At 40.5% G+C, this 14,281-nt stretch overlaps 1 protein-coding gene across 1 annotated transcript in view; it reads right to left on the bottom strand.

The window, feature by feature from the left end:
- The window catches only part of PRUNE2 (prune homolog 2 (Drosophila)), a gene marked incomplete at both ends in the record, with an annotated part of 31,078 nt that extends 17,146 nt beyond the window's left edge, over positions 1 to 13,932 (bottom strand). Inside the window, 5 exon segments of the mRNA XM_010149871.1 lie at positions 4,968 to 5,093; positions 5,202 to 5,796; positions 6,241 to 12,412; positions 12,414 to 12,800; positions 13,774 to 13,932. Coding sequence (XP_010148173.1) covers positions 4,968 to 5,093; positions 5,202 to 5,796; positions 6,241 to 12,412; positions 12,414 to 12,800; positions 13,774 to 13,932 — 7,439 coding nt within the window.
- Positions 13,933 to 14,281: the final 349 nt, after the last annotated feature.

Genomic DNA, 14,281 nt, shown 5'->3' with positions numbered 1-14,281 from the left:
GAGCAGGAAGCACCACTGAAGCAGCATGCCTGGTCCACAGAGTGCCTGGAATTGCTCTCTAGCAAATTTGGCCAATTAATAAACAATCTTGACAGGAGTAAAAGATGACAGCCCCATGGGTGTGCGAGGAAAAGAGAAAATACATCTAAAGGGAAGTAAAGGTTACTTTGCAGAACATGCCCTTTTAAACTTATTGCATATTTTCAATCGTTTAGGCTTCCTATATATAGCAGCCTGCTTTCCCCATTAAAGCAAGAAGCAAACCTGAGCTCACTAATCCACTGCCTCATCCTAGTTTTTGTGTGACAGAACTGACATTTTGAGAAAATACTGGGTGAAACCCTTGGTCCACTGGAGTCAATGAGAATTTTTTCCCTGGTTCCATTCTGTCAGTATTTCAGTTCAGTACTGGACATTGATACTGGACTTGAATCATTAATGGCTTTGAGATACATGACGTGCATTTGGCTAAATCACAGAGATGGCAGAGTAGCCTCAGAACTCTTATTAGTCTTGGAATAGTCACATATTTTTCTTTCATTATAATTATCTTTATTCACTGTTAACCACAGGCAATGTAATGGAAACAGGCTTCTCTATTAAAAATTTACTGCATTGCTTACAATACTGGCTAATTTCAATAACAGTGCAGCAATGGTCAGAGAGGTATTTTGCACAGAGGTGGTGGAAGAACGACCTTTTCCAAAAAATCACTATATAAGTGAGCAGAAAAGACTGATTGCTGCTTCTCTGAGAGCATGAGATAGGTAAGTGAGGCTTTCTTTTGTGCAAGCCTTACTCCAGTGGGTTAAATAAATCTTGGCAGTTGTTGAAAGGAAACAGTCTTCGCTCAGTTTTGCCACTAGTTTTCCAGGCTCTCCCCCAAACATCAGTATCCTTATCTCTGCTGCTCTCACTGCTTCTTGTTCCTCAAGTCAGTACATCATTTCATAGTATTTCCCTCAGGTCTTTCTAACTTTTCCTGCTAAGGAAAAGGATAATCCTTCTCTACAGCAAAGATAAGAGCAAGAATGAGGTGGTACACACCCTGAGGAGTGTACTGGTAGTTAAAAGCTAGCACAGTCATCTGCAGCGTTCTCCCTCTGCCTCCTGACCTCTGCGTCACCACCAAGCTTCATACAGCTCTGTCAGACCAGAGAGATTTTACCAGTAAAAGAAGACCTTCAGTCTTCATAAATTTTCCTGTTGGCACACATCCAGCCACAGCAGCAGCAGAGTTATGTTATCCTGCCTACCCAACATTAGTACAGTGCTCCACGAATTCTCCTTTTTAAATACAGTCACTCTCGGATGTTCACACATGGAAAAATAGTCAATTTTCTTACACAAAGTGACAGACACGTTCTGGATGAGAGCACAGAATAATGCAAACTGCATCCTTTACTGACCCTTATTCCACCACTGAAGGAACTTACTTCAGGATGTATGTGCTTTATCCTTCTACCATAACATTTTTTGTGTGTTGGCTTTGGTATCAAAAGAATCAAGACATTCCTGATGATGCTGTGGGCGGTCATAGGGATATCTGCATGTGTCTCTGCTATCCCCTAAAAAGTCTAAAATCATTACCTAACTGACGCTTATCACAAGTTTATTGAACATTAGCTACCAAGCACAGGGGAAACTGAGAGGAAAACAGCACTGTAAAAGCAATCTCTTTAGATATGAATCATCATACAAAAGCAGTATTTTTAATAACATCAATGGTGAAAAAAACTTTCGTTGGATTTCACACCTTACCAACAAAAAAGTCTAACAACAAAACCTATACCCAAAGGAAAGCAGATTTTACTGGTTCTCTGCTTCCATAAATAATTGTTAATGCGGATGTTGAATAACTTCCTTGCTTTTCTTTACTTCTCTGGGCGTCAGCATCACTAGTGTTAAGGACAGAGATAGCCACTGCTATCCACTGAAAAGGCACTTGGTATTAAACAAGTATTAAACAACTTCTGAGACAGGTAAGAAAAAGCCTATAGTGGTAGCTATAGTGACCATATTCCATCATGCATGTAAGTTTTCACTGAAAACACTCTTAGAACATGGTCCAGTTTTGGACTCCAATGTGGGGATCAGTCTGGGAGAATATACTAGGCTGTATGAATAATGAACGTACTACATCTGAAACACCAATGCAAACTAGTATTGTATACAAGATTCCAGTTTTTACTTTGGAGACCTACAGAAGTTCCTAAAGAGCATTAGAGTTCTCAAAGTGGATCTAACAATTCATAGCAATGAGATGTTAAAAACCCCTATAAATCTGTGGCCATAGGAATGACTTTTCTAGTGCCAGTATAAGTTCAAAAATCAGATTCTTTTCTTGAGGTATCTAACAAAGAATATTCCTGCTCTAAAGCTATCTCAACTCCATTGTGCTGATTGATAAACATCATTTAAAGTCACATATCTAGACCAATTTTTGTCTCTTCTCTAAGAACATCACAGGCACGTAAGCATGGCAAGTCAAACCCTAGGATGATGCCTGCATATAGTTAATCAGTGTGACGTAAGAAGGGTCAGCATCTGTCTGCTTTTAACTTAAAATGCTTCATGGGAGACAGAGCTGAAAGCTGATTTGTTCATGTCAGATTGGCAAGCCTGCAACTATCCAGCACCCCTAAACAACCCTTCCTTTTTCCTGTCCCACTCAGCATTTATTGTGAGCGGAGATGGTAAGCTTGTTTTGATTTAAAGATTTCCAGTAGAAATTACTGGTTTGCAAAAAATAGCTTTATTCATTGGAATTAGTTGGTTTTGAAGAACTTCCAGTGAAACCCAGCAGAGATGATGGAGGAGGATGACTTCCAGGGTGTGGACCAGTCCTAACAAGCAAACCACCTCAAAGTGAACAGATACCTAGTTTTCCTAGATCCGCAAATCCCAAGCCACCCTTCCGCACAATAATGTGAATGCAAAATAACTTAGTGGGGATTTTGCTTGTTTTGCTTCTTCCACATTTCTCTTTAGTAGAAAATTTCAAAATTTCTACCATTCCTTCTGAAGTGGAAGTTAGAAGCTTGGAGGATTGGGTGCAACAGAAACGTTCTGTCAACCAGCTCTACTTTTGATAGTTTCAAGGTCAAGCACTCAGCATTTGGTTTACTTCACACTGTACAGAGCTGGGAGCGCTTATCTTCTGCTAACCCTTCTGAAGACTTGCCTCTTTCTTGAGGGCTGTAAATGCCAACCTGCATCAATCAAAGCTGTCACTGAGCCGTTCTCAGCTCATATTCTGCCCAGTGCTGTCTGTCTGGTTAGATGGAAGCCACTTCAGCCACACACAGGGCAATGTGTGAGGGTAAAATATGAATTGTATACTATTCAAGATCTTATCTGTCAAGAAAACCTAAAGTGCTGTACAGGTGCCTAAGTTTAAGTCTGACATTGTATTTTAGAGTTTCTGAGACTCAGATTTCCATTTAGGATGAAGCCAGCCCTTACTGAATATTAAAAATAGCTCAGCCATAACAGTGTCTGATCTTGTGGTAATAATACACCCTTTGAAAAATGTGTGAAAATGTTCGGGGGAGGTATTTTAACATCTGGGGGAAGGTAAACCACAGCTATTGAACTATTCATTCCTGAAATCTTAATAAAATGTGAACTATTTGGGGTGGTGAGGGGAGCAGTAAAAAGCTGTGATTTTCTATTACAGATTATTGGTACATGCTGTTGTCAGGGCTATAGGATCATACACAGGCATGCCACCTTCAAAGGAAAAAAAGATGACTACTAAAATTGCAAAATTGTTAGTGAAGATTTCAAAAAATGAAGCCTAGGATAAATTAAAATCAATTAAAACCTGATGATAGAAGCTGTGAATATGATGTGTATTCTACACTTAACTGACAAGGGCTTGGGAGAAACTTGAAAAATGTAAAAATTCTGTCTTGCATTTTACACATTCCATACATTTCCATATGTTTCATACCACGTATGTCCTTTCGGGTAAGTGCAGTTCAACCGGAGTACCAAGTACAAAGCAGTTACACCCCCAAGTTTTATTTGTACTGGGAAGTTGCTTTTTTACTGCTCACAAGAATTGCACTGTATAAATGCAATGCCAGGTTCCTCTTCGTAAAACCGCAGCATGTGAGCTGCAGGTGCCCAGGAAAAATTAGGTCAGACCTCCACACCTGCCTCTCCGCGGCCACCCCCTAAGTCCACTGTAGCAGTTACAACCTCTTGGTTGTAAAATAAGAGGAGTCAACAACAGAAGTCGAAACACTACAATAAATGGGAGTCATCTCTCTGCACCTGGTAACGGAGCACAGAAAGAGTAGGCAGCAGAAATGCTGGCAACACAGAGGCTGCACTTCCACCCAAAGGCAGGTAGGTAGGTGCAAATAAACTGCCTCAACTGCCAGTCCAGTCTGAACACACAGAAATGCTGCCCTGACCCAACCACAGTTTGGAAATAATCACAAAGACCATAATTTTCCAGCATCCTTCTATTTCCTCTATAAGCAGCACCTGGTTTTGACTCTGGGCCTCAATTCCCTCCTATACTCCTTCAGGGCAGTTTTGCATTAGGCAGAGATAGCGCTTGCCTTCAATCCCTCCCTAGTCTCATTGCTGAGATTGTGTCTGGACTGGCAGTATCACCAGTACCTGGTTTTGGCCGGCCTTCCCTGACCACATTTCTTTCAGATTTAGACGTAGGTTATGAAGCTTCTATGTTACTACAAAGAAGGAAGATGGACTTAATCCTGCAAGGCCTTACAAGTTTCCTGCATTGCAAAACAATTCATAATTTGGCTTATACCAAGCAACTAAGACTCTGGTTTTGGAAAAGGAGGAATACAGTGCTATTTATGTAACTATAATTAGCACTTCAGACTTGCAAGTCCTGACATCTATACATAATGTCATATACTTCCACAGCATTGATAACAAGTGAACAGGCGACTCTTGAAAGGAAACAGGTTTCTTTTTTTCCTTACCCTGATTTTTGACTCGGTTCTCTTTCACTGTTGAGAAGCACCATTTCCTCCTTCATTTCTTGTTCTGTTGCTACGTTACTTCTGAGTCTCTGTTGAGAATTTGCTTCCCAGGCACCATCAACACCAACCACCTGCAACACACGTGTTCCTGCGATGCCCGAACTCTCATCCCTGGTAGTCTGGCTGGCTGAAGGAGAACAGCCCTCATGTTCAAAAGATTTCTGTAGGGAAGCTTCTATCTGAGATTCTGCCCAAGTGTCAAGAATCAATTCCTGTGCTACAACAGCTGCTGGTTCTTCCCCAGAACGTCCAGTCTCTGATTTTGGCATCTCTGACTCGACAGAAATTTTTTCAGGTGATATGTCACTGACTTCATTTTGGCCCAATATAATCCAGCCCTCATCTTGCCCACAGCTTTCCTGTGATCTCCTTTCATCATCCATTTTTTCAGGCACAACAGAACTTTTATCTTCTAAGTGAACAGAGTCCCATTCAGTTCCACAAACAGAGTGATCTTCCCCTTCATTTGTAATGGATATGGACTGAAAGGTATCCAAGGCTCCCGGTGAAAAGCCTTCACAAGATTCTGTTTGTGCAGCTACACTCCCTTCTTGAAATGCAAAATCACTTTCCTTTCTTTCAAGGGTATCCTTCACTGCAGGTGTATTTTCTTCCTCCTTAACAAGGATGTAATCCATGTCCAGTGAAGTTGGACCTCGGTGTGCCTGCGTCCCCGCTTCTTCCTTACCCTCTGCACTTTTCAGTCCAGGGCTCTCAGAGGAACTTCTCGGCCTGTTCTCCCTGCAGAGCAGGGTGTGAGTGCCAGCTTCTAAAAACACAGGCAAACAGAAACTCCTTTTAGTTTTTGAATTACTATTTCAGTCACCATGATTTCTTTAAATCGGCACAGTGACTTAAAGCTCATCTCAATTTGGTTTGCTCTGTTAATATGTACTTGAATTTTACACCACCATCATCATCATTAAAGATTATACATTAACATTGTAATCATTCCAAAGGGACAAACGATTCAGCGTCCCATGTTCTAGGCCCTGTACAAACAACAGAAATAACGTTCCTACTTCAATGCTTAAAAGCGTGAGATCTGTCTAGGAGGGTGAGGCTAGAGGCCTTCCCCAGGTGGCGAGTTCTGTACACCAGGGAGACACACGCTGCCAACCTCACTCAAAGCCTCGTCATTCGGCAGTAATAACCCAGACGTTTCCGTCCCTCCTCCGCCTGAGAACTTGCTCTGGAAAGCAGGTTTTCTTACCATCAGGTGATCTTCTATCTCCACCTGGCGGCGAGTCGAAATCAGTAGTTTCTGCTTCAGATTTTCCTGCCGAAATCTCGGAAGCTCCTGGAGTTGCTTCAGACTGGGAGAGTGAAGATATTGATGTGAGATTTTCCTGAAGGCACTCTGCGGATGATTCAGACACCTGATATTTAATGCTGCTGTCTTTGGTCTTCAGGATGCCTTCCGCACCTTCCGAAGGAGCTGGCAGTGGGGAAGCCTTTTCCAAAGAAATGCTGTCACAAAATGGCTGCTGTAACAAGAGCTCATCCTCTGCACACTCCCTGCTACTAGAGGGTTCAGCATCAAAAGACACGTCGGATGGTGGAGTACACACCCCTGGGGATTGGTCACTGGACATCTCCTTAAACACAGGAACGTCGTTTTCAATTACGACTTCAGATTCTTTTGCTATGTTATCATCCAGTTGATCATTTGAATCAGATTCATGGCCTTCGTAAGCACCAGGCAGAAAGGATTTGGGAAAGAATATCTGTTTATCCTTTGATTCCTCTGCTGTGGCTTCACTGACTACTTCTGCCAGTATGTCCCTCCGACCACATATGCTTGTGGGGACGCCAGTCACTGATGTGTTCCTGATGTTACCTTCTATCCCTGTCTCAGATTCATCCACACGCTCTTCTGACATGTGTAGTTCATCACCAGTTATTGCTGTTTGGTCAATATCAAAATATCTTCTAGCTTCAGTCAAGGCACTGATTTCTTTTAAGCTGTGTTCTGCCCTATTAGGTAGAGTGAAATCCATGGGAACCAAATGCATTTGAGAGGTCACTATCTGAGCTGTATCAGATGGTGTTTCTTCACGGCTTGCAGGAGTAGAACTTTCATGGAACGTGTCTTTCAGATCTATTGATGACACTTCTAAAACTTCACTGGTAATTCCAGCCAACTCAACTGGGTCAGTAACAAGTTTATTTTCTAGATCATATTCTTCCAAAATTGCAAATTCAGGAGGCTCTTGAGTATTAGACGAGGTTAGCGGATAGGATTCTTTGGTCTTCCCCGGTTTAGAGTCCTGGGGGCTCCCACTTTCAGACTGTGTCTCTACCTTCTGCATTACTAACTGACACTTTGAATCAGAATCTGCCTCTTCACTCATATCTGACCATGCATGAATTGTTTGTCTATCTTTGTCTTCAGGCTCCACCCCAACCTGAGAAGATGGGATAGAGATATGCTTAGCTTCATACTCCTGGCACACATCAGGACTGCTTGATGCCTCTGAACTATTGTCTTGGTCACAGTGACTTAATATATCAGGATTTTCACCATCTGATTTCAGAGTGACAATCCGTTCAGCATTAGTCCACAGGTCAGGTTCCACTGAAAAAAGCTGATTCATTTCTTGTGTGTTATCCTGTAAGATATCTGGGATAAGTGCAGGTTGAGGAACTAATGTACTCCACCCTGGACTTGACTTCTCTGTCATTTCAAAAGAGAAGTCTTCTACAGTGAACGCACCTGGCAGGGAGTTGCACACTTCTAATCTTTCACAGGTGTCCAGCTGTTGTTCTTGAGGAATAAGACTTGCACTTCCCTCATTGTCTTTTGGTAGATCCAGTACAGTAATTTCTTCAACTGATGTGTTTGGCATACCTTGTTCCTCATGTGAAAAAGGATTCTGTGGAGTCAGTCGATTTTCCTCATTTGTAGGAAACAACTGGCCTTTCAGGCCCCTTTCATGCACTATGAAAGGATCAAATTGTTTGAATTGTAGAGTGTCTTGATTTATTTGACTATCAGGAACATTCATAGGATGTACTAGCCTTTCATTTTGTGTTTCATCACAGTACAGGGAGTGAAGGTGATTTTCATCGTTACTTGCATTAGTGAAATGCGCTTCTGTTAGTTCTTCATGTTGTGAAGGTGATCCCCAAGAGACCTCCTGACTATCTGTTAACTCGTTTGTTGCAGGGTGACTTGAAACAGAATACTGACCTTCCAATTGCTTTTCTTCACAAGGTTGTGAAGTCCACCATTCTGAACTGTCATCTGCAAAACCAAATGTTCCTACTATGGATTTTGGATTAGGTCTTAAATTAGCTTCCAATGACATATTCCACCTATCTCCATCTTTTGAAGAATACTCTTCTTTATCACCAAGAGCACAAGTCAGTGTAGCATCTTCATTCATTTGATATAAATATGAGTCTTCTTCGCTACCTGTTTTCTCACTGAAAACACTCACCTGGGCTTTTTTCTGAAGTGCTTCCCAGTGACCTAAATATTCAGAAGTCTCATTACACTCCATTATAGTCAAGTCCTCCTGTAATACTTTCTTAGCTTTAATTGCTTCAGGATCTTCATTGAAGATGCCTACCTGGAGCTCCTCTCCCACCTTTGTTTTTGAATTGTCTGAATTGTCTTCGTTTGCTTCAGGATTTGTTGCGTTAGATTGAGCATAATCCCCTCCAATTTCAGATGCTTTGTGCTGTTTGTTTTCATATGTGGACTCTTCATGAATCCCTTCTGGACATGCCTCTGAATTCTCTGAATCTTCATTTATGTCGGGACTTGATAAAGAAGATACAGTATCATCATCCACATGAGCATTCCAAAAATCTAAGCTTTTAGGAACTTTGTTCTGCTCAGCACTTGTTTCAATTCCTTCTTCACGTTCACTCCCAAATTCCTTCCTTTTACAGGCATCTTCAAGATTTTTATTATTTTTAATATCCCACATATCCCTAATTATTTTGTGATGACTGGCAACTGGAAGGTCTCCCCACACATTCACAGATGCATCACTTAAATCAGGGCTTGTTCCACTTGAGTGTGCATAATCGTGTATTGAACTACTCCACACATTATCTTCTTCCAAATAACTTTTGATCTGTATTTCCTTTGAAAGGCTACTTGTAGTGTTTGCCATTTCCAGGACTTCACTTGCCTCAGGACTTGTTCCAGGAGATTGCAAATCTTCACACAGCTGTGAATTCCAAGCAGTTTGGGGCAAGCTGTCATTAGGCATTACACATGGCTCTCCACAAAGATTATTAGCAGGTTCTAAATTTTCAGAGTTTTCATTTCTTCCAGAACCTATTTCATGTGAAAATGAATTTTCCACAACAGACATATCTGTAAGGTCAGGAACACTGACATATCCAGAAGAAGGACTCTTCTTAAACTCATCTATGAAAGAGTTTTCATGAGTCCTGTTCGGTTCTGAGATATTTTTGAAAGATACTAACTCCGAATTACAAATGCCTGGATGGTTAGGAACCACTTCGTGTAAGCCCTCTTTCACTTCTCCCAGTGCTTCTTGTGGTTCATTCATCAAAGGAATTGATGTGGCTAGGAGAAAACCACTCTCTCCAGAGTCATTCCAGATGCCTGAGCTTCCAGGCATTTCAGAAGAGTTATTTTCAGGTTTATTACTACCCTTGTCAGAACTTTCAGAGATACTTTCCATCTCAGGACTTGTTGCATCCTCTATCACTGTAGTCTCCTTTTCAACCTTCTCGGAAAGCAGCTGTAATGTTTCACTATAATTGTAATTTTGTAGTCTGGAGTCTTCAAAAGATTCATCATTTCTGCCTTCCTCAGAAGCACTTGAAGACGATTCTACATTATTCTGTGACAAGTCTTTCCTCTCTTCTTGACTAACTGGATTACTTTGATTGGAAAATGACTCATTCTCTGTGACTAATGCTTCCAAACTAACACTATTCTTCATTCTTTCTGGGGAGCTGGGAACTTCAGCTGTTGACCTGTTTTCTTCCGAATCTGCATTACCTGAAGATTCACTGTCCTCCTGCACTGGTTTATTACAAATATCACTTATCATTAGCTGTCCCCTTGTCTCATCTGTTCTCTTATTTTCCTCTTCTGCTTCCTGAGAGATGACAATGGCATTGTCCCAGCCTTCCTCACAACCCTGCTCACGCTGTAAACTCCACGAGTTCCACTGCTCTGCTGAATCCTGACTATCCAGCTTTTCAACACCAGCAGTGTTTTGTGCTGCCTTCTTACTAAGCATCCCACTCCCGAAGTCGCATAGTTTCACATCCAAACCATTCCCAGTGTCTGAAGTTGGTGTAGAAGTGTCTGTGTCTTCTACAGGAACACTGCTCACTGTTTCTCCATTTTCAGCTGCAGTCTGTCCAGTATTTAATTTGTTCTGTGACAGTGCTAAGTCATTCGCTGTTTGATTGTTTACCAGTGTTGTTCTGCTGTCTTCAGACACAGAAAAATCATTTTCACCGGTATGTATCTCAGTTGAAAAACAGTGATCAGCTGTTTGTTCTGAATTAAGGAAAGGTTTAGCAGAGGCAGATGGAGCAGTAATTTCAGAATTTCTTTCTTGTAAGTGGGTAACGTTATTTAGGGGAGTGTTCCAGATGTCTGTGTTTCTGGTGCTTGAAAAAGACATGTTTCTAGGACATAATGGTTCCTTGTTTGCTTTCTCAAGTACTTCTGACTCAGTCAAATTTGAGTTTATAAATTTATCAGTAACTCTTTCTTCATCAAAATCTTTGTCCTCAGTTTCTTTTTCATCTTCCACATATGTAGGTGATATATACGAATCAGATGTTGAATAATTGGTGTCTGGTGGAGAAACAACTAAATCTTCACCTAAGTTTGATAAACTAAGATCTGAGCGTTTATACAAGAAGGTATTCTCCCACGGCACCACTACTTCCGTTACGTCTTTCCTGATGTTCTTATCATACACATTCCAGGTCTCTACGTTTTCAAATTGGTTTGGTCTATGTTTAGGGTCACCAAATACAGCTTTTTCATCTGTTTGCAGTTTGGAATTATTTTGCATATTGTTGTAAATAGCATTTGGATTTACAGATTTTCCATATTCTTCTACTGAATAATATCTTTCTTTATCCCAGACTTCTGGAGATACCTGGATAGGTGGATTTTCAGTCTCATTGTCCACTGCGATTTCTGAAGAATCTGATAAACTAGTTTTTGATATGGTCCACTCCTCAGAAATATCAACTGATTTTTTTTCTCTATCCAGTTCAGGCATGTTCCATACATTTTCTGAGGATCTAGTAATACCTCCTGCATCAAACTTAGTCCAGACTTCGTATGTGTCTCCAGCAAGCTGACTGCCTTTCCCTTCACCACTACACCATGCATCTGGCATCACAGGTGTCGTCTGACTGACCTTCCATGGGTCAGTAAAGCTCTCTGGTTCTTGCTTTGTCTTCTCTAAAGAAGCAGTTTGTAAATGTGAAGGTTCACTGTTTTTCACTTGACTCTCATGGTTCCAGTTATCTTGTTTAAACTCATTATCCCACAGACCTGCTCTCATGTATTCCATTTGTTTTGGCTGTTTTTGGAAAAACACAGAATCTGAGGCTCTTCTATCAGTATGTTCTTGTAGCAAGGGATTTTCTTCACAATCTTTCCATAAGACAGGGCTCTGAAATACAGATTCCTGCTCATTTGAACTCCATGGATCAGCATTTCTGGACTCCAGGTCAAAGCCATCCCACCAGCTCCCATATCTGACACGAGACTGAGAATAATTTGCGCCATCTATTTCATTAATTTTTTTTATGACATCTTGTGGGAAGAACAAAGGCTGCCCATTATCTAATGGTGAAGTTTCTACGAGACTGTTCATAGGAGTTGGTGGGATTCTTGAATCAGCAGATTTCAACATTTCTGGTGAAGAAGAATCACCTTCAACTAAATCTATCATGCTTGAAGTTTTCTCACACATTTCTCCCGGGCTCTCATCAAATCCAGCTAAATTTTCTTCCTCATTTGTTGTCATAAGAAAGTCAGTTGAGTAATCTGCTGTACCATTTTCTAGAAGGTTTGCCTCATCAAGTTCTTTCTGCACAGTGAGTTGTTGTCCTTCTGATGAATCACTATTAAGGAAATAGTCGTCTGCTGGGGAACAATCAACAGAACGAGAAGATGACTCAGATGGAGCTGTAACCACATGTGCTAGATCAAAATTGAAAAGATCAAAGTTATCGCGATTGTCTCTAGACTGAGGTTTTTGTTCTTCAGCTATTGTTCCTTCAGGAATAGGACTATAGGAATCAAAGCCAGGCAGAAGACTGTGATGGGAAGCGGCACCTTCTGCAACAGGGCTGTCATCACTAAGGAAAACAGAACTCTCCTTGGAAGACCGGCTGCTCCCAATGGTAGCCAATGCTCCTAAGGGTAGCCAATCCACTGTCTGGACTCACAAGGTCTACATTAACATCAACGTGGGCTTGCATAGCTCCATTTAGATCTTGAGGATTTTCTATAAAATTGGCAGAACTGGGCTGTGGTTCTACATCAGAACCATATAACTCCACAATGCCAGAAGACCCTTGTGAAAGTGGAGCGCTCCCAGCAACAGCTTCAGTAGACGAAGTTCTACTGTTTGATGCCATTTGTGGTTGTCTTCTATTTATCACTTCCTTAACTAGAAGAAAAATTTGATCACAGGTCACCAAAGAATTTTCTTGATGATAAATGAGAATTTGGTCACATCCGCATTCTAGAGGTTCCAGCTCCAAACGAGGATTCTGACATTCTTCTAATTCACAGCAGATCTGTTGAAAAATAGGATGTTTCAAAAGCCATTGCAATTATGGGCATAAGGTCACTGACTACTTCACCATGTAACACAGCCATACCTATCTATTCCTTTTAATCTGTTTATTGTTTCACTGTAACAGCCTTACTGTGTTCCCCAAATACAGGAAGTATTAAAATAGAGTAAGTATTACATAATTGGTCAGATTATTTACTTGAAATTGTACCATTTGAGGTTCAAATTCACTTTCATTAGTAAAAGGAAATCCACATGTTTAGTTGTTGCCTTAAGAAACCTGAGTCAAATATGTATGGGTAAATGAGAAAAGTATTTCTAGAATGGAATAATTGTATTCATAAAATAAGTACATTTATACTGAACTTGAAAGCAATTGAGTCCTTTAGTCACCTATCTCTAATATCGTAAGTTTTTTAGACTGAGAACAAGGTTCAAAAAGTTGCCACTGGGATGATTTCTTCCACGTGGGGAAAAATACATTGAAAAAATGGAAAGCACCTGGCTTTGGATAAATTAACTTCCTAGTAATAATTTGGCTTCATTTCAGACCTTAAATTCTTTAGAAGTAACTTACAGATAGATGACTTCTGTTCATTACCATTTGCAACGTGTTTCCTTGTCCCTCACTGGCAAAGACTCATTTTGTAGATCAGAATTAAAAAACAGGCCAAAACAAGCAGAAAAAAGAAGAGATCATTCTGTTTTAGCTACACTGGAAAACATTGTCTCTTTCTGTATTTCTTGTAATCGTACACTTTTTCTATTCGGTTGGTCTGAAACAATCATAAATATCACAATCTTTCATTTTGCATCATATAAGTAATGCAGCCATTTTAAAGAGCTACTCAGTTGCCAGACAACTCGTGCTACTTTTTGACCCCACTCAATTATTCAACACTTCAGTATATACTACTTTAAAAAAACTTTTTTTTCAGGAATGACGTTATTTGATTCTTTTTCCAGGTACTTACTTGATTGCCTAGCTCTAAGTTTTCCGAGTATACTGCTATTTGTTGTTTTGTTTGCTTCTCATCTGACAAAGAGTTGGCCAAAATTACAAGTACATCAAATCCGTATTTATCTGTGAATGCTTTCAGATCACCAGCGAGACTCCTGTGTAATGCACAGTCCTGAAATACGGTAAGAAATTAAAAGAAATGTCATTAAAAGAAATGTCCTTGTTCTTTCCATCCAAATCTGTGGTGAAAATAGCCAGAAACACATTAATACGCATCGGTGTCTGCAGCTGGCAACAGAATTCCATTCCATGTCAAAACAGCTATGGGATTAAAAAAAAAATCAAGAACCGGTCTTACAGCACAGTAATGGACTTCTGTTTCTGAAGAATGCTAAAATACTAAATGTAGGCTTTTCATTCTTGAAACTGCTGCTGAAACAGAATTGTTACTTGTTCCTGCTATTCACTTTTGCAAGGTTGCTTAGAAGTATTGGGCTACTGCTATTTCTTGAGTAAAAACC

Source organism: Eurypyga helias, unplaced genomic scaffold (genome assembly GCF_000690775.1).
Source record: "Eurypyga helias isolate BGI_N326 unplaced genomic scaffold, ASM69077v1 scaffold28184, whole genome shotgun sequence".
In the NCBI taxonomy this organism is placed as follows: Eukaryota; Metazoa; Chordata; class Aves; order Eurypygiformes; family Eurypygidae; genus Eurypyga; species Eurypyga helias.
Note: the sequence above shows the minus strand (reverse complement) of the source record. Positions and strands in the feature narration are given on the sequence as shown.